The sequence below is a fragment of the Mesitornis unicolor genome, unplaced genomic scaffold (genome assembly GCF_000695765.1).
Source record: "Mesitornis unicolor isolate BGI_N332 unplaced genomic scaffold, ASM69576v1 Scaffold39956, whole genome shotgun sequence".
In the NCBI taxonomy this organism is placed as follows: domain Eukaryota; kingdom Metazoa; phylum Chordata; class Aves; order Mesitornithiformes; family Mesitornithidae; genus Mesitornis; species Mesitornis unicolor.
The window spans coordinates 1-27,656 of NW_010193699.1; the positions used below are offsets into that span (position 1 = coordinate 1).

The 27,656-nt window shown below is 36.0% G+C and overlaps 1 protein-coding gene across 1 annotated transcript; it reads left to right on the forward strand.

Moving 5' to 3' along the window:
• The first annotated feature begins 144 nt into the window (after nucleotides 1-144).
• On the forward strand, nucleotides 145-26,364 carry TCEA1 (transcription elongation factor A (SII), 1). The gene is made up of 11 exons (XM_010187540.1): nucleotides 145-190; nucleotides 2,792-2,838; nucleotides 6,186-6,248; nucleotides 10,177-10,282; nucleotides 17,956-18,043; nucleotides 18,564-18,712; nucleotides 20,549-20,605; nucleotides 21,579-21,733; nucleotides 23,611-23,757; nucleotides 24,705-24,776; nucleotides 25,839-26,364. Exons 1-11 carry the CDS (start codon nucleotides 145-147, stop codon nucleotides 25,845-25,847), a joined length of 939 nt encoding a protein of 312 aa, XP_010185842.1. The 3' UTR covers nucleotides 25,848-26,364.
• The last annotated feature ends 1,292 nt before the right edge of the window (nucleotides 26,365-27,656 follow it).

Sequence of the window (27,656 nt, forward strand, 5' to 3'; positions counted from 1 at the left end):
GGAAGCGGTGCCTCCCTCCGCTCCAGAGCCCGGCGCCTTCGACGGAGAGGAGGCTCCTGGCCGGGCACCCACTCTGGCTCTGACCGGCGTTTCCCTCCGTTTCCTGTTTATTACGGTGGCAGTATTGGACTCCTGGGGAGCGGGATGCGCTGCGAGATGCCCGGTCAGCGAGAGGAGGGGGCCTGCGGAGGTGGTGCCCTTTAGAGGGGTGGTTTTCACTCTCAGGCATGAAAGCTGGAGTTTTACACGGGGCGTGCAGGCTAAAATATGGACGAAGGATCATCATCCTGCTTCAGCAGGGTGACTGGAGTTGTTTGGCAAACTTCTGAAACAGATGGGGAATGTGGGCCACTTTTTTTAACCTGAAACAAAGCATGAATGTTGCTTTACCTGTATTTATTAATTTAGGGAGTAACTTCTGTGTCAGAATGGAGGTAGAATATAGTTAGGTAGAACTTGGCTTAGTTCAAGTGTTACTCTTATGTGTGTCCTTGATATAGAACTTACTTAGATAACTTATATTGTTTATGCTAGCCCTACAAAACCATCAGAATAAGCAAAATCAGAGCATGCAGGAACAGCCAAATACCTGATTATGGTAATTATGCACATAAAATAGCATACAAGTAAGCGGTAGACTCTATTTTCTGCTTCTTTATTAGGTGGGCACGTTTAATTCTCTAGTACTTTGTGTAATTGTGATTGCCACTGGGCCATGTGGCGCCCAGTCAGGGAGAGGAGGGGGCCTCTGGAAATGTTCCCCTTTAGAGGGGTGGGTTTTGCTTTTAGGTAAGAAAGCTGGAGTTTCTCGTGGGGTGTGCAGTGTAAAATACTAATGGCTAGCTACTGCAAACTGGTGTTTAAATACATCACATTAAGGTGGTTATTTTTTCTGTGGGATAGTGCATTAAATGCTCAGTATTAGCGATAGTTCAGAACTGAGTAGTGTAGAATTTCAGTTTATAGAGGTCATTTTTTTTTTTGCTGTTTAAGACAATGGAAATTATAAATAACACTTTTTAGTAAGATTTGTGTATTATAGAAGTACTGTCTATTTATAAATATACTGATTTCATTAAACTAATGAAATTTGTTTTGTTGAGAATCCAAACAAATTCATTGCAAGCACACACAGGCTATGCTTTGCTGTGTTTCAGAATCCTTGATGTTCCGTAATATTGTATGGTTTAGATCTGATGTTCTTGAAGCCTCTAATGGTAGAGTGTGGAGACAGGAGCCTTGTATATTGGAAAGAATATTTTTACAAGCAATCTTTATTAGTTTCATTAATTTTTGCTTTTTTGGTCCCTTTCCTCTTTCTTCTTTTTTCTATTCCCCATGCATTCTCACACAAAAGAGTTTCCTGTCTCATTTTCCTGACTCTAAAATTGAAGTAGTGGCTTTTTCCTATGAGATGTTGAAAGAGTGAAAATGTACTGACTGTAAAATGTTCAAGTATTGTGGTAATGAGAATGATGAAGTGCAGTCAATTCAGTTTTATTTGGAAGACTTCTGACAGTAGAAAGGAAAGTGGCAACTCCTAAGTAATGTGGGAATGACTGTTGATGTTGGGAAGCTGTGCTGTAGCGACACCAGAGATGTTCCTGGTGACCACAGCGTATTTCTCTGTGATCTGAAAAGCTTAGGAGTTTGGATGTAATTCCTAGCAGCAGCTGGGGACAGAATCACAGAATCATTAAGGTTGGAAAAGACCTCTAAGGTCATCAAGTCCTACTGTCAGCCCAACACCACTGTGCCTGCTAAACCATGTCCTGAAGTGCCACATCTACGCTTTTTTTTGATATCTCCAGGGATGGTGACTCCACCACCTCCCTGGACAGCCTGTTCCAATGCTTGAAACTCTTTCAGTAAACATTTTTTTCCTAATATCCAATCTAAATCTCCCCTGGTACAACTTGAGGCCATTTTGTCTCATCCTACTGCTTGTTCCTTGGGAGAAGAGACCGACACCCACCTCACTACACCCTCCTTTCAGGTAGTTGTAGAGAGCGATAAGCTATCCCCTCAGCCTCCTCTTCTCCATGTATTCATGCTCCAGCGTGTGTAACCTGATTTACTTTCAAGGCTTTGGGGAGCGGTGTGGTGTCATCACAGGTCTGATGTGGCCAAATGCAGCGTGCACAGCTGGGCTGTGCTGTGCCTGACTAGAGCTTGCAGCTGGCTCTTCATCCTCGTCCCTGTCCCGGGAGCCAGAGCACGGGCAGCACCAGAGGCAGTTGTGCTTTTGTACTTCGTTGGAACAGAGCTCATTCGTTCCAGCTCCTTACCGCACACAAGTGGCTCTGTTGTGAGTTTGATGCCGTCTCAAAAATCTCCCAAGGCTGAGGGCTTGAGCTGCCTCTGTGGCTGACAGCGGAGATGTGACCGTTTATCTGAAGTGGATGTGTGTACTGTGATAAAAACCCTTACTTGTATGATAGGAGAGGAAGTACAGCAGTATTTAACCCAAGAGATGTCTCAGTGTTCTCATTAATCTTTGTCATTTCTAAGATACTTCTTCTTTGACTGAACAGTGATATTTCCTACCTAATCCCACCCTGCGTTTCTATGAAGAGGGGCTTCATTGTCTCACGAAAATAAAACTGAATTGAGAAGTACGTTCTTACATAAGTACTTGCTGGGTAATGATGCTCCTGACAGACTCTTGTATTCCTTGTTTCATTTTTACTCAACAAGTGCAGGTATTTGTGTATGTCTTTGAGATGATTTGATGAAACCCATCAATAAAACAAAACGAATAAAAAAGGTTTGATACTTTTTCACTCTCAAGTTGTCAAGTCTCGGGTGGCAAGGGATGCTTCGTGTCTCATACTAAAGGTGACTCTGGCTTGTGGCAAAGTGCTGTTTGGCATTTCCTTTGAGTTGAAAAGGTAGACACCCTGCCTGAGTCAGACTATTGGTGAATTGCCTTGACTAAGGATGTAATTGCAGCTGTGCAGATTTCGTAACTATTTTAGTGAAGTGATAGATGCAGCTCTCTTGTTTTGAAGGACAAAATAATGATGCAGTGTTATATTTAATACAATGTGAGATATGGATTTCTGCTGTTACTTCAAAAGTTGGTTGCATGTTTGAAATAGAGATTCCTTCTTCAGAATAACTGTGATTGGATTAAAACACACATAGTGCCTTACTTACAGCTTTTGTTGTATGTAAGTACACTTTTATTTCATTAAACTACTATAATGAATAGATATGAAAAATAAGGATACACCTATGGATTAAATAAAATTCAGAACAGCTGAGTAAGCTCAGAGAAGAAAGTGCAGAATTGTCCATGCTGTTTGCTCCCTGAACTAGAACAGAATTCTAACTGAATGGTTCTGCTGTCTTTAGAAATGTACTCCATTTTCTATTGCCTGAAGCATAGCTTTAAAATATGAAAGTAGAACATCATTCTGGTATTATGATCTGATCAACTGAGAGAAGCTGAGAGGACTAATCTACTAAATCTTTATGAAGCTCACTTCTGTTATTTTAAGTAACAAGGTAAACTGGAAGCCAACCAGCCTAGTGGAATGGGGCATTGCCTTTCATTTTCTGCTAAATTTACACCTTTGAAAGCACATTTAGAGAAGCATTAGAAAAATAGGAATTACAAGCTTTACTGTGCAACTTCCACTCTGGTTTTGAGGAAGAGAGGGCATTTAACTTTATGCTAAGGAAAGTGGTTATGAAAAACTGTTTAGCTGCTGTGAATTTAAACACAATTTAAATTTAATTTTAAAGCATCTCATTTTTTTGTGCACTTCATGTAATTGATTAGAGAAGAGCGAAGGCTTAGAAAGCTTTAGTGCATTAGAAATTTTTGTAATTTGGTACAGAAAACAACATTGAATGTAAACAACATCTGTGGAGAGAACACCTGTGGGTTTGTTATCTTTTGCTTTTTTACTTGTTACATGGTTTGCTAACCTCCTATCTATCAAGTTACTAATTTTGGAAAATGTTTATATAAACAAAGTTTATAATAATAAAGTTGTTTTGACACACACAATTGGAAACGGAGTTTACAGAGAAAAAGAAGTTTTGACTAGACTGTGTTTCTGAGGTGAAGTCAAGAGAGTGTTACTTTGCATTACAGTACCATTGCTATGCTGAAATTGCAGACCACTGTAGCTTCTGGTCTTTGAAATTGCATACTCTGTACAGATAATAATTGGTTTAGTGGTAAGTGTTATTAGATTTATTTTTGAAAATGACATGTTGGCTTTTGTTGTACGTTTTGGTTTTGTCTGAGAATTTTCCTGAATTTTATTTTGTTCTGTAGCAGTGAAGATAATTAACTTGCTTTGCTGATATCTGCGTTTGTGCAGAGGAAACCGCGCTTATGGTTGTTTAGAGAAAGAAACGGTTTGGTGTGCTAACTCAATTTAGCACCTGAAAACAGCATGACATTTCCCAGTTTTGTATCACTGCTGCTGAAGTTCTGTGGTTAAAACTGCACACGTTTTGTATATTCATGAATAGAAGTTAAATAAGACTTTTTGCTATGATGGCAAAATAGTAAAACTTTAGTTTTGTAAGGGTTTGGGTAAGGGGGAACATAGTGAAATGTTTTATTTTAGAGCCTTCTTTGCTGTCAGATGTGTTTAAAAAACAGAGGCTGTAGAAGGCATTTGAAAGTGTGTAAAGCTGTGCCTCTTAGGATGTGGCACAGAAGTTCCACTTTAACCTTTCTCAGCCTCTTGGTGTTTATGTTGTGTGCTATCTAGTGGTTAAATTGTAAAACCTGCAGATGCAGCAGGACATGACAAGAGTTCCTTGCAACAGGTGTTGTATTAGGAGTTGATTAGGGAGAACTTAAAAATAAAGGCAAGCAAAATGCGTATTAAATAGAATAGGATGAGTTGAGAGAGAGGTAAGGAAAGAGAAAGGAATTAAATTCCAAAGAACTGCAAGATGGAAATTTTGTGGAGTTTATTTCCAAGTCTTAGCCTGGGTAAAGTGGCCACTTGTTTTTGAGGATGGTTGCCTTGCCTCCCACAGATTCAAAACCATATGCACTTGAATAGCAGCAAAATCATCTCAACCTTTAGGAGGTTGCTATAGTCTGACAACCTGCGTGCACAGTAAGAAGTGGATGGTGCAGGGCTTTGCTTAAGTAGAGGTGGTAAATCATCAAGGATGTAGAAATTAAGATAAATGATGGAGCTCATATTTATGAAAACTTTTTTTTTTTTAAGTAAGGCCAACTTCGCCAAGGCATGAATTGTTAGTCAGAGTAGTTGTGTATAGAGTTTAATAATGCCTAACAGTACAATCTCTGAAATTACCTCATCTATCTAGAAAGTTGCTGCTTACGCACTATTAGTTTATGCCTTTCCTGGTGGCTCAGATGTTATAGCACATTAGGATGGGCTCTGGCTTTTGGTTTGGAACCTCTTGATGCTTGGCCAGGCTGGTATAGGCTGAAGAGTGTTGTCTGCACTAACCCGTGCAGCCTAATCTATGTATTTCATTGAATTAATATTTAATCTTAATAGTTGAAAATAAGACTTGAAAGCAAGTCTTGTTGAGGTTTTTTTTATTTGAGCTTTTGTTGGTTGACACAGTCAAAAAGTTGTCTTTTCTGTTGGGGAAACTGTAGCTGTGTCTAGTAAAATAATGTGATCTGATCACAGTTTTTAAACGAGTGAACTTTTCTGGCTTTACCACGCCACTGCAAATAGAATTAAGAATGTTGGCTATATATGTTTTATATAGTTATATGTGTGTGTATATGTGCACGTAAGACATGCATTATTGATGGCCTGTGCAGAGCTGCTCAACCCCAGGCTCTTGTGAGATGAGGTTGTTCTGAAAAAATTGCTGCTGTTGTCTGGCTTGTTTCTGATGCTGTAAAGTACTGTTGAGGCCGTTTTCTTGAGGATATGTGTTGGTTAAGTAGTAATTGATAGCATGCTCTGACTGACATTTGAATTATATGGGATAAAACTTCTCTAGTCTTTGAGTGAATACTTTGATTTCTGAGTGAAGGCCTGTTAATGCTTTTGAGTATGTGAAGCAAAACATTCCCTGTCCAAGAGTTGTTCTGTGGATAAATTTGGAACTGATAGTTTGAATCTAATCTGGAACCTTGAAGGCAGATAAGAGTATGCTGTTGATTTTAAAGTACTTGATTGCTACTAAATTGACTTTTTTTTCCCCTTTCTTTTTTGCAGGCTGGAGCTCTTGATTTATTGAAGGAGCTTAAGAATATTCCCATGACCCTTGAGTTGTTACAGGTATGATTTTCTTCTTGTTATGTTACAAATACTAAGGCCCTAATGATTAAGGTGAAACCAGGAAATTTGGAAGTAGATTGCACTATTGAAGTAAATTCCTATGTGGAAACTCCTGGGAAGAATCAGCAATATTATAGGGTAACTAGTCCTACTTCACCCTGATTTAGGGCACTTATCTTGAGTGTTTTCTTTCAGTAGCAAGCTCTTAGAATTATAGCTACATCTCTAGTGTAGTATTGTATGTTATTTACAAATTCGTTCAAAAAGGAACTCAAGGAACTTTATTTGCATGTCAAATTTCAGAGTTTGTCGTGTAATTTATCAATGATTAACTTTCTGGATAGTCTGAAAATGCTGCTATGCAAACCTGTTCTCCTTAGTGTGAAGGAGGAGATGGGAAGGAGAAGCTTCCCACAGAACAGCAGAACAATTTTACCCTTGAACTGGGAGGATCTGAAAAATGTACAAGTAAATAACTGATTCTTTTTCTAGTTGCAATGAAAACTTTAGTAATGTTGCCAACAGAGAAGGACTCTTAATCTTGCCAAGTACAAACTCAACCATCTGCCTTTTAGGACACTTGTGTGACCCTGACTTAAGATAGGATTCCATATTAATTCTGTCCAGCGTTCTAGTTTACTTGAAAGAAACTTGTTTTTTCCAATCCATATCACAGGCACCTGGTTTTAGAGTGAAATAATACTTGCAGTAGAAGATCGTTTTTAATCTGTATTGGGGCAGACACCATATGAGTTTGCAAAGAAGATTTCTCTGTGTTGCAGTAGGTCTGAAGGGATCAGGTATTTAAGCTCTTGCATAGTACATTGTCTGTAGCTCAGTTAAGAAGTTTTTAGGTGTCTGACACTATATTCAAAACAGTTCTGCTGCATAGGATTGCATTTAGCAATGTGTTTAGACTCAAATTTAAATTATTTTTGTTGAGACTTTAAAAAATACGTAAAGTCTGCTGTAAATTTTTAATATTAGTCTCCCAAATTTGCTTAAGCAGTGGAGGACTCAGAGCAGCAGTTGAAATGCAAAGTAGTCATGCGCATCGCTCTGGTATTGGAGCATTAGTGTGTAATGTCAAGGAGGGTGGTGATCGTGAGAAAGTGGGAGCATTAACTTCCTCTATGTAGACTGAGTATCTATTGATGTGTTTGAACTAATGAAATGCAGGACACAAGTGAAAAGCATACTTCCACACCCATTTTTAAACCATTTTGAAAGCTGGCTACATTGAGAAAAGCACTGCTAGCAGATATGATAATTGCATTGTTTCTGTGTAATAAGAGAAATGACGATTTTTCCTGTAATGTGGCTGTTGGCTTTGGTCTGAGCTGGCAAGGTTCTCTGAACCTGAATTTTCAGGTATGTGGAACAGGAAGGTGCACATCAGTACTCTGGGCTTGTGCTTGTGTCTTTCTCGTGGCTGAAGTGGTTACAGACAAAAATACAACTGTGTCACATCTAACAAGTTTTATGTAAGCAAGCTGATCCTTACTCAGCTAGGCAGGGAGCCAGTAGCCTTCCTCACATGTGATTTGTCTGCTGGTCAGAATTGCAAATCTCTTTAGCAGCTGTGCAGTATTAAAGGCATTGTGTCCCTGGTGCTAATTGTGGGTAGTGTGCAGCTAAACAGCAAGTGAGACAGATTGTCTTTATTTTAACAATCAGGTTTTACTGGAAATTGCACACACATGCAGAACTGGGCTGTGATGTATAGTTTTTGTTAAGGACTTCTTGCCAGTTCAGTGGTGACCTGGGGAGACCTGGGAACCTGGAAAGATGGTTGTTCTTCAGGGGTTAATTTAGCTCTGCTCTGGGTGCTCATCAATTCTCTGTCTTCATACTCTCTTACAATTTAAAGTTGGTAACACCTCTGCCTGCTTCAGTGGTTGCTTTTCTTTCCCAACTATGTTCCTTATGTTTTCTCATTTGTTCTGGATTAGAGAAGAGTAGTGGCCACCATATACTTTGTTTTGAGTTCAGTCATAGGTGGCAAAAATACCAGTTTTCCACTTAAAATGACTCTCACAAGAACAGCTCTGGAGGCTGAAAAACTCAGAAAATTTCAACTGCTTACAGTTGGTTTGTCATTAAAGCACAGTCATTTTGAGAATGTAACACTGATCTTTTGCGATCACCTGTGTCAGTTTGTAGGCAAATAAATTGGTAGTTGCTTCCTTCCCCTGTCTTTAGGTAAGGCCAGATCAAGTGCTCTATAAAAGCAAACAAAGTAATTATGTTTATATATTGCCTTAAGAAAGCTGGCAGTTTAGACAGTTACTATAGTCTTTCTCATGTGTGATGAGAAGAAGAAATTAATTTATCCAATTAATTTTGAGTTTTACTTAAGTAAAAGTTGGTGTTTTTCCTTTTTACTGATGAGAGTAGGCCATGGTTGTGCCCAGTTATCAGTGGAGGGTGATCTTTTGTGGTGGTTTTTTGGGTTGTTTTTGTAGATAGATTTTTCCCATTCAGGTATGGTGAGTATTTTATGGAGTTCCAAGCACATGTTATTTTTTTATTGTCTAATCATAATGTCAAGAGTATGTGTTTAAAATGTCAAGAGAGTTGGCCAGTGCTCGTAGTCAAAGTGAGAAGAGTCCGTCTTGAAACACTTTAATTACAGGCGAGGAACAATCTGGTTTTCTTTAATCCAAAATATACGTTTAGAGCTGATGCTCAGACCTGAAGTTATTTGATGTGTTTCCTTTGCTGAAAGAACTGCTGAATATTTCAGTACATTTTCAGTCATTTAGCACATCCCTGGTGCCCCAAAAAGTGTTGTGTGGGTTGTAAGGAGTAATTTACAGGAACACATCTTTTCCATTTTTAGCGAGCTACAAAGATTTAATTTTTCCTTCAAAGGAGAAGGAAACTTATGATGAACTACTGCAGAAGTAGGTACAATAACTTAAATTTAGTGAGCTCCGTAAATGGTGAATGTGACAAAACCAAGCATCTTAAGAACAATTTAAAAAATTTAGTCATCAATCAAAATATGAAATGATAATAAAATACATTTGCATTGTTAAATGCTTTTCTCCTCTCATAAATCTAAAAGTGTGGAAATGCTTTACTTTTAGATTAACATGTTAGTCAGAAGGCTTCTAAAAGGAAACTTTGGTTGCTGTTGAGCTAAATTTATGTCCTCATCTTCTGAGTCTTAAAAGGTGGGTTGTAAATTCATCTCCTTTTCACTCTATAGATGGCAGTAGTGCCAAAGGTTTAAAGGCTGTCTGTCACTATCTTGGCCTTTTCAGAGAGCTAGACTAATCTTACGGTTTTTATCTAAAAGCGGAACCCTCTGTGCTTAAGATTTTATAGAATCTCAGTATTGGCAAAATTGTTAGGAAACTAAAACATGGTCCTTCCCAACTGGTGTCACAGCTTCTTCCACAGCCGCTAAATGGGAATTTCAAGAGTAAGGAATCACTGAAGCAGTTGGCAAGGTTCTGATTGTGCCAGAATATAAATACAGTCATTGCTTCCGAGAAAAATAGGGTTTTCAGACTAGAACCTTTGCTAAAAACCTTATGTAACATTAAGATGATGATATGATTTTTACAGTTAAATGTTTTGAATGTTGTACTTAATTTAGGTGAGTTCTGCAGTGATTTTTGAAACAGTCAAGGGAGCAAAAATCGTCTTATTGACTTCCCTTAACTCTTCTGTTATGTGTCCCCCAAGTTCTATGATGGAGACAAATGGTGATACTGTTGTATTTCTTTTTAAAATGTCCATGTTGTTAAGTTTTGTAAAGGCTTGCAGCATTTCATCCCAATGTTCTTAAATTTAATGCACAAAAAACTAAAAAAAGATAGTTTTAAAAAATTATGCCAAAGTACAACTGTATATATGTTCACTTGTTAAATTGTCTTTGTGTCACCTTTTATAGTGTTTATTTTTGTTTCTGTTGCAGTCCACCAGAATTGGAATGTCAGTGAATGCCATACGCAAGCAAAGCACAGATGAAGAAGTTACATCTTTAGCAAAATCTCTTATTAAGTCTTGGAAGAAACTGTTAGGTATGGCAACACAAACTTTTGTTTTTCCCTGCCCTTGCATGTTTTAACTGTATGCAAATCTTGATGCAAATCCTGCACACTGCCTTGCTTTAGACATATTTGTGCTCCTGTGTAAGTATTGAAACTTTCTGCACTGATGTAGTTGTTTTTTACTCTTTGACTATCACCAGTGCGTTACTGTGAAAGTATTCAAAGAAAAAGTTAATGTATTTTTATTGGGGCTGGCGAGCAGTAGGAAGTCAGCGTCTGCTACATGACTCATTTCTGAAGTCTCCTTGCCTGCTGGTGAGCTGGAGTGACTGTACTGCAGTACTAAGCACTAACGAACCTGTTCTTGGCTATTTCCTTTGTCAAATAGAACAGGTACTCTGAAGAACTTGTGCAAAATCCTCATATGAGAATATGGAGGCTTTGAAGTTCAGTTATGAAGTGATTTGTGAAGTGAAAAACAGAAAAACCAACAGTAAAAAGTCATGTTAAAAATTTGTTAGAACTTAGAGGTAGTGAGAAATAGATCTGCACTATATAAAAACCTTTATAGTTTCAAACAACTTAATAATTAGTGAGTTACACTTTTTGTTTAGTTTCCCTTAAGGCTATGAATGCAGTTAATGAATCCTTTCTGTTAGCAGGACTTTATTCAACAGTATTTTGTAGTACTCAATTTTAATGTATTTGGAAACATTCAAGTCTCAAACTGTGACCAGGTATTTTTGTTCATACGCTGTGCTGTACTCTGTTTTGTTTCTTTGTATTTAATTTTAGGTAAACTAAGACGTAAGAAGCTTAAAATTTTGAAATGGAAAACAGTTTATATTATTTTCTACTGATTTAAATATTTGCCATTCTGTCTAGAAAAATATGCTAAATACCAGGAGGTGTTAGAGTCCTCTGTCATTTGAAGTTAGCCTCGTTTTTGTCAGTTACGAAGTATTACGTCAGATACTTTATTACTCTCTTGTAAATGGTGTAGAAATTACTTTGTATCCATCTGACAGTATATGTATGTAGAAACAGACAAATTGAGACAGCTTTCAACTTCTATATTCTAGTAAGAAGCAATAACCTCTACAGTAAACATGCTTTTTTGCCTACTTCTAAAAAGTTTGATATTACTAATTAGGTTAGTTTTAGTAAGTAAATCTAGATAACAGTAGATATGCTGATAAAATACTTCAAAAATTGTGATAATGATTTTTATTATAATGTGTACCTTATAAAGGATCTGATCAGAATTCAGTGGTAGATAGTGAAAATTATGTAGTTTTTATACTAAAATTTCCACTTAGAACTTGAAGTCCAACTGTATTATGTCCGGTGCATAAAAGTGGTAAGATATGTAAGTGCAGAAATGGACTTGTATATTAGCTTGAGCTACTCTAAAGACTTCTAAAAGCAGCAGCTGGACTGAATGACCTGGCTCTCAGGTTATTAATCTAAGTTAAAAAAAAAAAAATAAAAGTTGAGGGCTTTTTTTTAATTTTCTCTAAAGTTCAAATTTTTGGTACTGCAACTTAGCTTAGGCAACAAAGTAGAGGAAGAACTTTTTTCCCCCGCAATTCTCAACTTTTGGGAGTGCCCTCCGATACTGCTTTTTTTTTTTTTTTGAGAGGGAAGGGCTAACCCTTCTGGGTATCACTGTCCTTTGAGCAAACTAACTGATATTTGTTTGTTGAGACAGTAAAAAATAGTCTGTCTCATTTTTTTAACTCAGGATCTTAAGTCAGTCAAATGTGTCTTAACTGACTGATCTTTAAGTGTTCAAACATTGTGAAGCACAGTGAGTGTTTGTCCTATCTGGGGACCACAGGGTGTTCTTGCTGTAGAGGTCTGGAATAAGACGATGGCACCTGGTGGTCATGGCAGGTCAGTCTGGGTGCAGGCTGCTGCTGAAAGTGGTGGTCCTGACTTCCCTTCTGCACAGATGCCTCCTTGCTCCCTTCTGTGCCACAACTAGAGCTCAAGTGGCTATCCAGGAGACCAGAGCTGGGAACTGACCAGTTGGAAACAAAATGTTTTGTTCATTTCTTCTGGCTTAAGTTTCAGCTGTATCAGTTTTTTGGTCCAGCCTGTTTGCAGTTACTCTTTCCTACCCAGGAACTGTGGCAGTAACATACAGCTGGGGCAAGGTGGACCTTCTCCTTTTGATGGTTTGCTACATTCAGGTTGTTTTAAGACTGCTGAGAGGAAGTCCCTGCATAAGGCTGCTTGCATCAGGTGAAGTCAAACATGTGAGGAACTGGAAAGTAAATCGGAACTACTTGAAAATACTCACTTCTGATTAAAATTCTTTTGAGGCAGCGGGTATGTGACCTTTGTTTATGCTCCAATTTTTGTAACTGAGCAGATATTGCGTGTACATTATTGTGCCCATTCTAGTATAGTTGTGGTTGTGGACTTACTATATAACAATCAAAGTATTCCTGAAAATACAGCACTGCTTGTATTCAAAACTTACATGGTTAAATTCTCCTTGATTGTAGTGTAGACCATATAATAAAACATAGTAGGGCAAATGTTTCACCTCTCATTTCGCTGCTCAGGAATTCATTAGAACTTAAAATGTCAATTGTGGAAGATAGCATATCTGGACTGCACAAAGTATGGGTGGGAATCTTACAAAGTACTCTTATTCTGTTTTATCATTAGTTTTGAATTTCTCAGAAGAATACGAAATACCGTATGTTGAGCTGCTTGAGAGATCAGTTTCGATTATGCTGTTTATAGTGCATGTAAAATGGTATGGATGAAAGATGGCAACAGAAGCGGACAGCTGTTAATCGTACCAAGCGTTGTACTCAGGGATCTGAAGTCTTTGTGAGTTATTTTTATAAATGACATTTTGAATTTAGGCAAGAACTGTTGACTGTTCAGGCTGCATGTACTGTTTACATTCAATGCTATCGGAACTTACCTTTTAAGAATGCATGGGAAACACGAGAGGAAATCAAAGTAAGGCTATGAATCACCAGATGTCCGTGGCTTGATCAGAGCTGTGCCAGGTTACCCGTAGTTTTTCAAGGGGGATGGAAGCTGCTCAGCAGAGGACTTGCAAGCATTGTCTGAAGTGACTCACAGGGAGTGGAAGATCCTGTTCAGATGTTGCTCTAAGAACGTTAAACCACACAGCTGAGTTGGCTACAATTTACATAAGGGAGCAAATTCTGCTCTCATAATCAAATACTGTTCAGTTGTAACACGGGATTTGCAAATAACGATTGTTTTGCCAAGTAACTGAGTGTATAGAGTATGCTATGCAGATAATGAACCTGTGCATACCCATTTAGGTTGTGGAGTGTCTTCCTTTTTATTAAAAACAACAACAAAAAATTCTTTACGGAATTTAACATTTTCCATCACAAATAATTACTTACTGAGCTCTCAGAGTATACAAGTCAAAAAGAATGTCCAGATCTTTAGCTAAGTATACTTAACTCCAGTAAGTTTATATACTGAACTAGAAATGCAGAATGATTGGACAGTCATCTTAACATTAAGTACAAGTGTGATCATGTATTGCCAGTATTAAAAATGGGGCAACAAACATTTTGAAATGCCGGTTTCAAAAAACTGCATCCCTGAGTTCTTATTTTAGAAGACAGTTCAAGTGCTTAATGTTGTCAAGAAGAAGATAACACCAGCCAGCCTTCACAGAAGTGTTTTACTCAGATTACTTTGTTCATACGGTACTTAGCTATTTTGAACCTGGGTTCAGGACAGGTGCGTTTATGCTGACATTAGGTAAAGTTCAAGGACATCTAGTAACCTACTGGCTTTACTCAGAAAAAAATTATTGACAAAACAAGTTCCTAAATTACAGTCTAATAAATAGTGCTTAAGAGTATTGTTTACTATTGATAAAAAGAGGATGTCTTTCTAAGATATCAAGTGCAAAAATATTTTCGGTAGTTTCATTTCCATATTATCTAGTTTCCTGAATCACCTCAGATACAGAAATTGGTTATTGATTAAGCATTGTTGAAATCACCTTCAATTTTCAATAAATCTGAAATTGTTGCTAAATCTGTATATCACTCCATCTGCAACATCCATGTACAATTAGATCTATAATTTGTTAGGATTATCAATGGAGAGATAATAACACATGCAAATTACATCAACGTGTATAGCAAAGAGGTTTGTGTCATGCTCTTTTGTCACTTATGATAAAAAAATCTTTGAAAATGGCAAACAGTTCATTATTTTGTTGTTTATTTGTAGATTGTAGGTACTGTTCCTACCTATACTACTACTAGGAAGAAGCTTTTCTTATCTTACCTTCATGTCTTAGCAATTCCTCTCTAAGATGTAGTAAGTGTAACTGCTTGTGCATCTCAAAATTATTTTGGTGAGGCTTCTAATGTTCATCTTAATTATGTAATCTGACCATATATTACTACATTAAAATTTTTGTTGGTAACAAAGAACACCATCGTGTCATGTTTGACCCTGGAGTCCTTTTCCACTGGAAAAGCTACAAGTTTATTTCAAATTAACTGCAAGTCCCAGATAGAAACTGCAGTGCAGTAGTCAGAATTTGATAGTCTTATTCTAAAGCCTTATAGTAATTCATGTTACTAGTGCGTTCTTCATATTTTGAAGAAACAGCATTAATATAAATTAGCTTCTCTTATTAAAAAAAAAAGCTTAAAGTTTCTTTTTTATGGCCTTCTGAAGCTGTATTACCTATGACTGTGAAGTTAGTTTTCAGTCTTACAATTTATGCCAATTTCAGTTTGTTTCTGGGGAAAAAGTTTTGGTAAGTTTTAATAGTGGTACAAAGTTTAAAAAGTAATTGTGCCTCCTTAAAGCAACTTGTAATTTATGTTATATAAATATTGATGATGTTCCTTAGACTTCCTGATGTAAATCACATGGTCATTGGAGTTTTTAAATATATTTCTCTGAAGGGCCATTTTTTCCATCTTTGTTAGAATTTCTGTGGTTGGTTGTAGCTCCCATTAGCTTTCATTCTTCCTTCTGTTAGAGTCTGGTTGTTGAATGTAAAAAGTTAATTAGTAGGGCCTTTTAGTTTCTCAAGGATATTTTTTTTCTTTCCACAGAGGACAGTTGAAATGCTGTCTAGCAGGCTGTTAATTGCATTCTGTTCTTTTGTCAATAGAGTCTTTTAATAAAATAAGAAATCCTTATTAGTGTGTGAGTGTAAGAATAAATACCACTTGACACTGGATCTCATCTCCTTGATGCTTTCAGTTTATGGTCCAGAAAAGTCAATGATTTAAACACTTATGAGAGTATTTCTAGCAAGTAGAGATTATTGTTTAACTTTATTTTCAGATTTCTGAAGCTGGATTAAACAAAAGTATCTATAAACTATTATCTAAGTGATTAAAGAAATTGTAGTTTTGAAGACATACTGCTGAAGATGGTCTTAGCTGTTGCAGTTTGGTTTGAGACACACTTGTGTAGACCCCTCTGCAGGTGTAGGAAGAGCTGTGTTTTTGCCTCTTGCTTTATCCCTGTGCCCCATGTATGCCCTGTCCTTCATAAGGGAAAGAAGCCATTGGGGGATTGGCAGATGTGCTCAGGTGCCTGCCTTTTCTGATGATACAGTGCTGGGCTAAATGGAAGTGTCTGATAAACTAAAACTAGGTGCCAGCTATACCATAGTGGTGTATTTGATGGAAAATAAGCAGGATATACCTAGGTCAGCTCTGAATTTGACAACTTGTGTGTCAGAAAAGAATATGGTGATAAATGGGCTGAAGCAGAGCTCAGCATTAAGGCAGCTATGCTGCTTTGCAGAACCTGAGCTGTACTCCAAGATAACCTGTTTGAACTATCAGTTTGTCTTAAAGCCTCTGACAAAAATGATCGTGGACTTAAAGAAGGATGAAGGTAAATGAGATTACATGGATATTTAGAATATTTTTTTAAAATTATATAGCATGTACGCATTTGTTGTCACAGAGAGCAGTCATGTGAATATGTGTGTTAGAAACAGGATTTCTTTTCTTTTTTCTGAGTGTTACACACTTTAGGTGTCATAGCAAAGAACTTGTGTAAACCATTCGGTTTATAGCCTTGTTTGCTTTCTTAGTGAAATTATTTATAAAAAAGTAATAGTTGATAAATTGATATCTTTACTAGGCTTCTTTGAATAACACCTTTAGCTTATTAAAGACAATCAGTCCAAGTGCCTCATCTGTTGTGTTTAATTTACTTTTTCTTAATGGATAAATTTATTAAGGATTGAATACAAAGTTACAAACAATGGGTGAGGAAATCACTAAACTTTTATCACTTGAAAGCTGGGGAAATATTCTGGAGAAGTATCTTTGTGTGCTTGCCTGGTTCCTATACTGTTTTGTAAGTATCTGGTTTTAGATGGGTGCTTGGTCTGATCCAGTACGGCTGTCTCTGGTCTCCTTTTATGATTACGATTTTTTTTTTAACAAAGTGATATTTGATTTTATAAAGTTCTTAGCTCAGAAGAATAGGATAGAAATTGTGTTCTGTTTAATATCTTTTCTGTGTAGCTTTGAATGTAAATTGTTCTTATTAAAAATGAGCCAGTAATTTTCTGTTGTCTAGGTAAAAAAAAAACTACCAACAAATTCAGTGCTTGAATAAGAGATCTGAATGTTACCAAGTTCTTCTGAGAAATGCAGGGATTTCATCTGGAAATTAGGATACTTTTAGATGCTTAAACAAGGATTTGGATACCTGGTTCAAGACATCTTTGTGAGAAAGACTGAACCTCAGATTTTCCTTTTATTCTTGATCCATTTTTAATTATTTTTAAAGTTTGTAATATATGCTTATCTTGGTAATGTGATCTACAAATTTAGAAGTGTAATGACAGTTTTGTAAGGACTTAAGAGAGAGGAATTCACAAAAACTAACTGTTAGTGATGCCAGTCTCTGTAGGCAGTGGAGAGGCAGCCTTTCTAGAGAGCAGATCAAAGCAGGAGCTCAGTTTAGCTACTCTGAATTCCTCTTTACAAGAGAAGGGTGTTTGTGTTTTCACAAGCCTAAAGTTAAATGTAATGATTGCCCTTTTTAATAAAGGCTTCCATCTTTAGTGTTTATAAAATCATCATTAAACATAACTTGTATGGAAAAGGCAAATTCAAATATGTTTAAATGCTAAGGCAAATAATTTAAGAGCTATCGTAGAAAATGCTGTGTGCGTGTCTGGAAAACTCCTTCAAAAGCATATGAAAATGATCTTTGTTTTTTGGCAACCATGGTAGCTTTCACACCACAGTTTCACTTGGTTCAGGCCTTTGGTAGAAATTCTGTGAATATAATTAAAAAGAAGGTATGTATTTAGTAGGAACCTATATTTAAAACATGGAAGACAAACTCCAGAGACTTGATGCAGTAGTTCGAGGAATTATTGTCTACCTCATGCAGCAATGTGGGCAAAATAACATAAAAGTCTACGCTTTAATCACGTCTTCACTGCCAATTTAAGCAGATGCTGAACTTGACTCAAAGGATCTGAAGTGTTGTCATATTTTCCATTTGCTGGGTTGAGGAGGGTGTTGGGGAGTGGAAGGCTGTACTGTAAGGGAAGGTCAAAGCAGAGAGTGGGAGATGATAGCATTTCCAACTGGTTCAGGAGAAATCATCAAAGATATTTTACCACTGCTTTAAATCAGTTACTATTTCTGGGTAAAACAGTTTCTCATGTTTTGTATTTCCAGATGGACCTTCAACTGATAAAGACTCGGAAGACAAGAAAAAGGAGCCAGCATCCTCCTCACAAAACAGTCCTGATGCAAGAGAAGAAAGGTGCTTAATTATTCCTGACTATACAAATAACTTCACTCAGTATAAATTAACATTAAAATATTTGGTCCAGTGTTGAGTGTCCAGTGTTACAGACAATTTCCACAATCTTTTCTGTAACACATAGAGTTATACAAGAAGTGGTGCCACTGGTATGGTATCACTTCAGTGCGGTAAGCAGAATGAATGGTGGTGTGATGTCCTCGCTGTCTTTTAAAGTAAAGTTCCTTGGCAGGGGGGTGGGATAATTTCACTTTAATGTAGAGAACTGAAAATGCAAACTTAAATCCCACATAATGGAATTAAATACCTGCTGTGTCTATCTGGTGAATATTCTAAAGATGCTTTTAAAATTGTATTGTCTCTAGAGCTGTAAGTAGCTTTAGAAGGGTGGACTGTGTTGTGTTTTTTGGAGTACCATCAAGTGGGTATAGCAAAAGACCTGTGTTTTGTCCTGCAACAAAGTTATGTGAAGAGGGGGGAAAAAACATCTAATACTAGTTTTCTTTTTGCCTTATTTTAGCAGCTCAAGCAGCAATTCCAACAGCAGGAAGGAGGAGGGTGGTGCTCCCTCAAATTCTTTCATCCCTTCTTTTCCCCGGGCTCCAAGCACTTCAGATTCTGTACGAATGAAATGTAGAGAAATGCTCTCTGCAGCTCTCAGAACAGGAGGTGAGCTTTGTATACTCTCTTTCCAAGTTTAACTATTTCTTCTTCTCTATTTCAGTCCTTCCTCCATTTTTCTTCTGCCCTGACAGGTAGAATAAACCCTTCTTATGTCCATTAGTGTGTTTATACCCATCAGCCAGTTCACCCCCGTTGCAAGTAATGACTTAACCTTGACAGCATAGGAATGCATTAAAAAACATTTTTGTTGCTGAGTGTACAGGACTTTTTTGGGTGTCTGTTATTTGATACCTTGCCTAGAGTGGAACTTCTTTTTGGGAAGGTTATTGCCTCCTTAATGCCTCATTTGAATCTTTTTGTGGAAGGTGCTTTTTTTGTATTATCTCTGACTGATAGTGCCACTATACAGATACTTGCCTTTCTTACACTGGAGATCCTGTGGGCCATCACATTCTGATTTTTGAAGACTGCATTTCTGTTTTGATTTAATCTTGAAGTTTCATTGAGATACTCAAAATAAGAGAATCTCCCATTGCTCCATCTTCGTTTCTTTTTGAGCATCTGTAAATTCCTTGACTCTTGTGAGGGGTTTTTGGTGTGGGTTTGTTTGTTTGTTTGTTGGGTTTTTTCCCCTCCTCATATACACTTGGGTGTCTTTAAACTGACAAATTGAATGATGTGCTGGATAAGAAGCAAAATAAAAGTTGGAATCCTCAGTATGACCTGGATTTTTTTCTTCTTGGTCCTTCTCTTCTACTAGAACTTACGATCCAGCTGCTGTTCCTCTGTTCTTATCTTAGTGTAACCTGACTTGGTGTAAACAGATTTCAGTCATCCATTTTTAACCTCTTCACTCTTTTGTTCATTTTTAAATTCACATAAATTCAGATACAGACTGTAATCAAAGCTGACTGAAGACCATGAATTTGTGATCCTCTGGATATGTCATTCATAGACTAAAGTCATGTGTGACCAGAAAGTTTCATATAGCATCTTCGTATTCATAATTCTATGTAGTCTTAATTTTAGCTAATTTTCCAAGAACTTTTTGCTTTGTTAACTTTCTACAGCACATGGATTGAATGTCAGTCACAAAAACCAAGGTTATTTTATGGTTTTATGGCCTTCTGCACAAGATTGAAGGAGAAATGATGTTTGAATTACTCATCAAAGTATGCCCATGTTAAAATGAAAAGGAGGAAAACACATACTGTGTCTAATTTGTCCTAAGCTATCTTGGAAGGACAGCTGTCTTTATGAGTAGGAGTTTTGGTCAAAAACAGTAAACAATTATCTTGAAACATTTTAGGTCAAGTGTTGCATTGTCTTCAATATTGCTGTTGTTTATTTCTTCTGATTCACATGTTTTATGACACATCTTTGCTTTTTTTAAAATATCTAGTAATATTGTTTGTTATTTAATTACTGTGTTTCTGATGATACCTTCTCTTGCATGCAAGCAAAACATTAGTTGTTTATGCTTGTGTGGACTGAAAGAATTGATGAAACACAATACAAAATATTTTCTTTTGATAATAATCTAATCTATCCATATTGGATATACAGAAAATTTAAATATTCTAAGTTTTTTGTAACTACCTATGTTTACAACCAGATGCCAGAATTTTTGTGAGATTTAGGGCTGTTGTACTTTTTTAAACTTCTGTTGCTCTTCATTTCACTTATTTTTGTTCTTCCAAGCAATATGTAAACAAAGTTTTGAAATGATTAAGTATACAGTAAATTAAACTTTTCAATACAAAAGGCAATTTCACTGCACTTGTTTCATAATTTGCCGAGTTTGAGTTTTGAATGGGCTCTTGGGAATGTAGAATGCTGAGATTGTCAGGTTGCTAATATTTCAGTGTTTGTTTTCCTCAGATGATTACATTGCTATTGGTGCTGATGAGGAAGAGCTGGGTTCTCAGATCGAAGAAGATATCCTTTGTTGTACATCTTTGTGCTCTAGAGCAAAAGTATTTGTTAAAAGCATTGATAATGTTAACATTCATTCACTTGATCTGTATATTGAATTTTTAAAAACTTAATTGAAAACAAAAATAACAAACCACATTCAACATATCAGTGCAGAAATTTAGTGTTTAGAAACCAGCATAAGCTAAATGTTTTGCCTTAAAACATGTAGGAATGAGTGTAGGTGAATGTGTGTGGGTTTTTTTCAGTTCAGAATGTTTTCTTTGTTGCAGCAGTATTACATCTTACTGAAGCATTCTGTCATAAAGTACTAGGCTCTCTTATGTTATTTTAAAATCTTTTCTTAACAGTTTTACTCTCTTTCTAATTTCTTTATTTCATTTTCTACAAGTGTATTTATAAATTAATTTGGAATTTTCAAAAGGGTTGTTCTTGTAGCAGTGTTTTAATAGTTACAGAGTAGAGGTCTGGGCTTCTTTTTATTTTTGGGTTTCTTCTGGGGGGTATTCTTAAGCATAGAAGTAGTCTAAGCTTCATGATTCTAACTTGCTGATGTCCTTTGGTAATTACAGTTATCCATCATTCCTGTTAAGGAATTTCCTGTTTCTGTTGCAAACCTGCTTTAAAACTCTGTTAGTGAGCTGCCAATGTTTGAATATTTGGTTCAGAAATCAATTGATCCTCAAGATGAGATCAAGGAACCGGACATAAATTTATAGATAGCTTTTCACAATTTTAATTGACATCCCGCTACCCAGAAATTCAGATTTCATTGACCATGTGCTAAACTATGATCAGGCTTCAGAAGGATGTGAAGTCTGCTGTGTCGAACAGGAGAGTAACTGTGGGTTGGGATGGGAAGGACTTGATCAACTGTGGAAAAGTGCATTGCTTTTAGAAAAGTTGCCCCTAAAAGTGAATCCTTTCTAGCGCTTTGTTTTACTTGTTAATGGTTTGTTCCTTAAATCCAAAGCACCTATTTTCCAAGAATTTAAAAACACTGATATGAAATACAAAAATAGGGTACGCAGTAGAATAGCAAATCTCAAGGATGCAAAGAATCCTAATCTAAGAAAAAATGTGTTATGTGGGAACATTCCTCCTGACAAGTTTGCCAAAATGACAGCAGAGGTGAGTAAAGCATAAATCTCTAACTATTTCCCTATTGGACTTACGTCATGACCCGTATCTATTAGCCATATAAATAATGTATGTAAGCTGCCCACGCTTTTGGAAGATGGTGGCTTGTTTGCGGCTTCCACAATCTGAATTAGAGACAGTTGTGTTGGGGCAAAGGGAATGACAGTGGTGTCTGTTAATGGTTCCTAAATACCTGATTTTGTCTGTAAATTGGAAGGCAGGTAAGTTGTCATGTGTAAATTTCCTGAAACATGGTATGTTGTGCCATTTTTTAAAGGCCATATGATGTATCAGTTGATAGTTTGTTTAAGTTTAGGAAGATGTAAATATGTCTGGCTAGTGACTTCAAGCTGTTTTAACCCATTCACCTTTCTGGATATATGTTGGCCTGTCTTGTCATTTGTTTTTCAAGTGCAAGCCTCTGCTGATACACTCCTGCAAGTGTATAGTACTGTGGTTTTAAAGAGAAGTCCCTCTCCTGTTGATATTTTCAGTGTTTATTTAAAGCTTGTCTCAAATTTGACAGAATACCTCAAGTGATTCTGAAGGAAACTTCACAATAAGTAGAAAAAGGCATAAATGATAGGGTAAAGATGCTATGGAGAATTAACCGTTAAATCAAATACAATTTGTTATTGGAAGAAAATTGTGGACAGTCAAATAGAAATTTCTGTTCAGGTGTTCTCTGTCTTTACAAATCAAAATAAATTTAGGAAATCAGATAAAAAAAATGGAGTTATAGGAGAGACAAACAAAAGCATGGTTAACATCTGACTTCAGTTTTATGATCTGCTTCTGTGTTGGATTCTCCCTCCACCAAATCAGGTATAAAGGACTGTCTTGGAGACTGAAAGAATTTAAATTTATGATCAAGTAATGAAAATGGTGATTAGCTTTATTCTAAAGGAAAGGTGTATAGTTTTTTTATGTTTTTAGTGTTATTTTTTTCGCTATAGCCTTACATTAAGGTTAAGGCAAACAGAGACTGATAAAGGAGTGTATAAAGAAAAGCAGATCATATCTTCAGTGCATATTTTGAGTTTTTTTCGCTCTACATGTGTGTATTGAGGTATGCACAAACATATGTTTTGTGTAGTCCAGTGCCCGTTCTTCATTTTAATTAATGGCTTGGATTAAAATGTTAATGGTTAAAATAACCCTTAGTGTTTAGGATTACTTCTGAAGTGAAACAGTGTTAATACAAGATTTACATTCCACATGTGGAGGAAAACTTTATTTAAGAAAAATGGAACAATTCTTTTTTATGTTGTGCTGTGCACACTTGATTGCTGTACATGGTGGAGATCCTGAACCTTGGAACTGCTTTGAAGGAAAAAGAAAATTGGTGAATCTGAGCTCTTCAGTTAGTGTTTTGAAACTAGGTGTATATGACTTCTGGTAACGTAGTAAATTATGGGTATGTTGTGTTTCTCAGTAAAAATATGGAAATAGTCAAAATGGGGTTAATTATTTTTCCTATAATAATCTTCTATCAATGAGATAATTATGCAAGAATCTAATCTAGGGAGAGGACCTTTTTCCTCCTTTCTAGAGAACTTTAAAGTCCTCCTCTACCTTGTCTTTCTATTTCTATCGGCATAGAAATGTTTCTGTTCAATATTTTAACTTTCACTGTTTTGGTTTATTTGTCCAGCTGTGTAGGAACATTTTAAACTTTTTGTATCTTCTGTGCTGTGAAATACCCAATTTAAGTCTCATAAAATTAAAAATGTGTAGAATTACTTTGCCCTTTAGTAGAGTTGTTGTTCATGGATTCTAACTAAAAGAACTGTGCTTGCACAATGGTAATGACTTTTTTAAAAACAAAAATTCTCTAGTAGAGTCTCTCTGCTCTTTGTCCACAACAGGAAATGGCAAGTGATGAGCTGAAAGAAATGCGCAAAAATCTGACCAAAGAAGCTATCAGAGAGCACCAGATGGCTAAAACAGGAGGTACTCAAACTGATCTGTTTACATGTGGCAAATGCAAAAAGAAGAACTGTACGTACACCCAGGTACATGGTTATTCACACTCTTCGTTTTCCTTTTTTCAAAGCTTAAGTCCTATATAAAGAGGAAAAAATATTAATTACAAAATGAACTTTTAACAAAATCCTACCAAATTACAAAATACCTGAAGACAGATCTACTTAGGTGTGCTTACGTAAGGAAAATTACGTAAAACCTACCAAAGATTTTGTGTAAATCCAAGCTCAGTGTCTATATGGCCTGAACAGCCAGTTTTTTGCAATGCTGAGTTTTTGCTAATTCTTATTATATGTTCATAATATGGTTTTATTTGAAACAGAGCTAATTTACTGTCTTTAATATGTGTAAATATTTTTAGAGGGCATGAATAACAGAAAACAATGACACATACATATAAAAAAACTTATATACATGTATATATAAAATTTACTTTTTGATTAACACTAGACCCTGATTGACAGTCATTTCTACAATTTTTTCTATTTCAATGAGGAAGTATGTGCAAGAAGGGCTTTAATTTGTTTAGTAGTGCTTCAGAGTATGTAATTTTGATCATAGGATCAGCTGCATTTCTAATTTAATATGTTTTATCAGGTGCTTTAAGTAGAAAGTTGATTTTCAATCATGAGAATTTTATGCCTTTACATTAGTAAACGTATGTAAAGCTGTACTGAACTTGTAGTTTTACTGAAGAATCTTTTGCTAGAAGTACGTGCATAGTTTCTATACTGAAATTGATACTTTAGTGCTTCTAAATCTGCCAAAACGTAAGATTTATTTTTTTTATCTAGACTATAAAGCAATCATAAACCCCAACAAAACAGTTGCAGTTGATACAGAAAGTTAACTTGTATTTTTATCCAAGTGTGTTTCCTTGATGTTTAACTTTGATTGTAAACCTTTACATTGTACACATACTAACAAAAGTTGAAAATAACTAATTTTCCTTTTCTGGCTCTTGCCTTTGCCAAAGGTTCAAACCCGCAGTGCTGATGAACCCATGACAACGTTTGTGGTCTGTAATGAATGTGGAAACAGATGGAAGGTAAGACTGTCAGACTGCTCTGCGTATTTGGTAGCAGACAGCCAAGCTTTGTGCTTAATTTTGGTTTACAGTAAATGGCAAATGAGTTTCTGTTGACTCTTGGTTATTTCTTAGCTCATTAATGACGTTACATGTGATATTGCAAAATAGCTTTAGGTTAGAAAAGCATTTTTGTCTGGAGGTGTGAGATCACACAAGTAGGGCAGTTGCAAAGGAGAAGTCCGGCCATCGACTTAGTCCTTCTGACTTTTAGTTACAATATTGCTTTGCCATATGAAGTAGTGGCAAGTTAGTCACTGTCTTTTCTCTTTCTTCACCCAAAGATAGTCTAACTATTCCTAATCTCTCCTTTGATAATCAGAATAGACCTTTTTAGACATTTTGTTGTTGTGTTTTCAATTTTTTTTTCCTACTCTGAAAAGGAGTTAAAAAAAAACCTCGATGGTTGATGCCATATTTCTGTGTCAGGATAAGTGTAGGGCAGTGATAACTTGATTTATTTATTTTTTTTTTTAAGTTCAGGAAGTGGGAATTATAGAAGCTCCCGAGGAACACTGGTAGTCCAGTAAAGTAAAGAAAGACTAAAATGATGTCATGTAAAATTTACAACTTAACATGTGATAGCATGCAATATGAAACATAATCCCTTCATTATGTTATTTTTCTGTGTTAAGAATGCTGCAGCTCTGCAGAACCATGTTGCACAGCATACGTTAAGATTACTGCATAAAAAGATAATCTTTTATTCATCTTGTTTTACATATATTATTACTGAATTTTGTTCAAATCTATACTCCAAGATATTTAAATAGTTTGTAAAGCTAAGAAATTGTTTGGAAACAAGCTGGAAAAGTTCATTTGTCCTTAAAACCTTTCGTGAGGTGGTGGCTTAAAAGAGTGTCCATATAAAGATTCTTGAGTGAAGGAATGTTTATGATACAACCAAGTGATTTAACTGGTAATTTCCATATCCTAAGTATGGTGTCATATTTCTGTTTCTTCTTGCAAAGATTTTGAAATAAGCTGTATGAAGATCTCATAAAAATTCTTTTCTTTTGACAGTTCTGTTAGAAGAAGAAATTGTCAAGACATCTGGACCAGTATGAAAGAGGATTTTGTAATTAGCTTTAAAAACTAGGCAAAGCAGCTTCCTGCAGATGACAGGTTTTTTTGGGTTTTGTTTTCTTTTTTCTTTCTTTTTTTTTTAAGCAGCATACATGCCTGAAGTTAGCCTTTGTTTTGAGACAACCATAATTTCCTTAAATGCCTTCCTATAGCTGATAGTCAGTAGGCTGAGGTTTCTCGATTGTATGGTGAATGTTAAAATATTTTTTCATTTTTATAAGTAAGCTGGCATTAAACTTTTCCCAATTAAACATTTTGGTAATTGGCTTGTTTTTTACCTAACTATCTGAATAACGTACTTTATCTTTTTTCAGTCTGAAACATACACTCTCCTCACACATATTTTGACTCTCCACATCTGTTCAGTTGTAAGAATGTAACTTGTTTCTTGCTGCTGTGTTCACTAGTTTTGCAGATCTAACTTCATCTCATTATGTTAAACTCAGTTGTTAACTAAATCACAGTTTAGTTAACTCTCTATTTTGTACATACCATTTCTGAATTAGGACTAAATTTATGGTCATGGAGTTGGGAAATTTATTAGTGGATATGATGACCTCTTTAGTAATGGTTGGTTAAGCTCGTTTATGTAACTAGCTTTGATCAATGCAATATATTTTATTGCTCAAAGCATGTATTTTACATTCTATCAGTAGGTATTATGTCTAGGACTCTCTTAAAATAGTCGGTTAAATCCGATTTGAGTGTTCAGTTTTGCTTAATGTGCTTGACAACCAAGTTTGGTTTAGACTTTGTAAATAAGCGAAGCCATTGTGTTTTAGACTGTCCTAATATCACCAGCTAACAAATTCATAGCAATATAAACTGGCTGGGGAGGTAGTATTAAAGTCAATTCATATAAATGACATTAATTTTGTTCATTACCTGATTTTTGAGATGTAGAGGATCCGATGTCAATCATAGACCTGCAGATGAGAGTAAATTATTGAAGTTAAGGTCTTTTCTATATGTGGGATGATAGAAATACTGCTTTATTAGAGCTTGCTTTTAAACAGTGCAGATGTTTAGAAATATTTTCAGTTGTATTTTCAAGGAAAAACATGTCAACATCCTTAGAAGATATTAAGTTCTTTCATTATACCTAAGTTTCTGTTATTTAGTTTACCAAAGCATGGAGCTGAGGAGGTCTGTCGTGGCCATGGATAAAGTATTAATGGGAGCATGGGGAGAGTAGGTTCCTGGAGAACAGATTCCTTATCTGTAAAGGAAAAACAAGATTTTCCATGTTGAATACTTTTAGAGTGATGACGGCTGTCGTAACAATAGAATTGGAAATAGTGTGATGAAGCTTGAGCTTTGCAAGATGAGAAGTGTTTGGTTAATACTTTATAGAGCACGCTTTTCCATTTAGCTTGTGTAGGAAAGGAAAAGTGGCTTTTCTGCTGAAAGGAAAAATGATTAAAAGAAAAGTTGATTTACAAATAATTTCAGGCAGAAAATTGTTCAGCATTTAAAGTTACTCGCATAACTATATATAAATGTTTTAAACTCAATTTAATTATATTACTGCCCTAATTTAGAAAACATTCTTTTTTCTGCTGACTGAATGGTTATTTTTAGCCTGTATGTAGGTCCTTTGGCAGGATTGCTTCTGAAGAGTTATTTAAAGATACATAGTTGATTTTATTTTTTTCAAGTTGTTTAAGACAGCAGCAAACTAATGACAGAAGTTTAATATAATTTACAGTGCTTTGATTGGGGAACTTGCTATAGGAACAAATAAAAAAAAATATG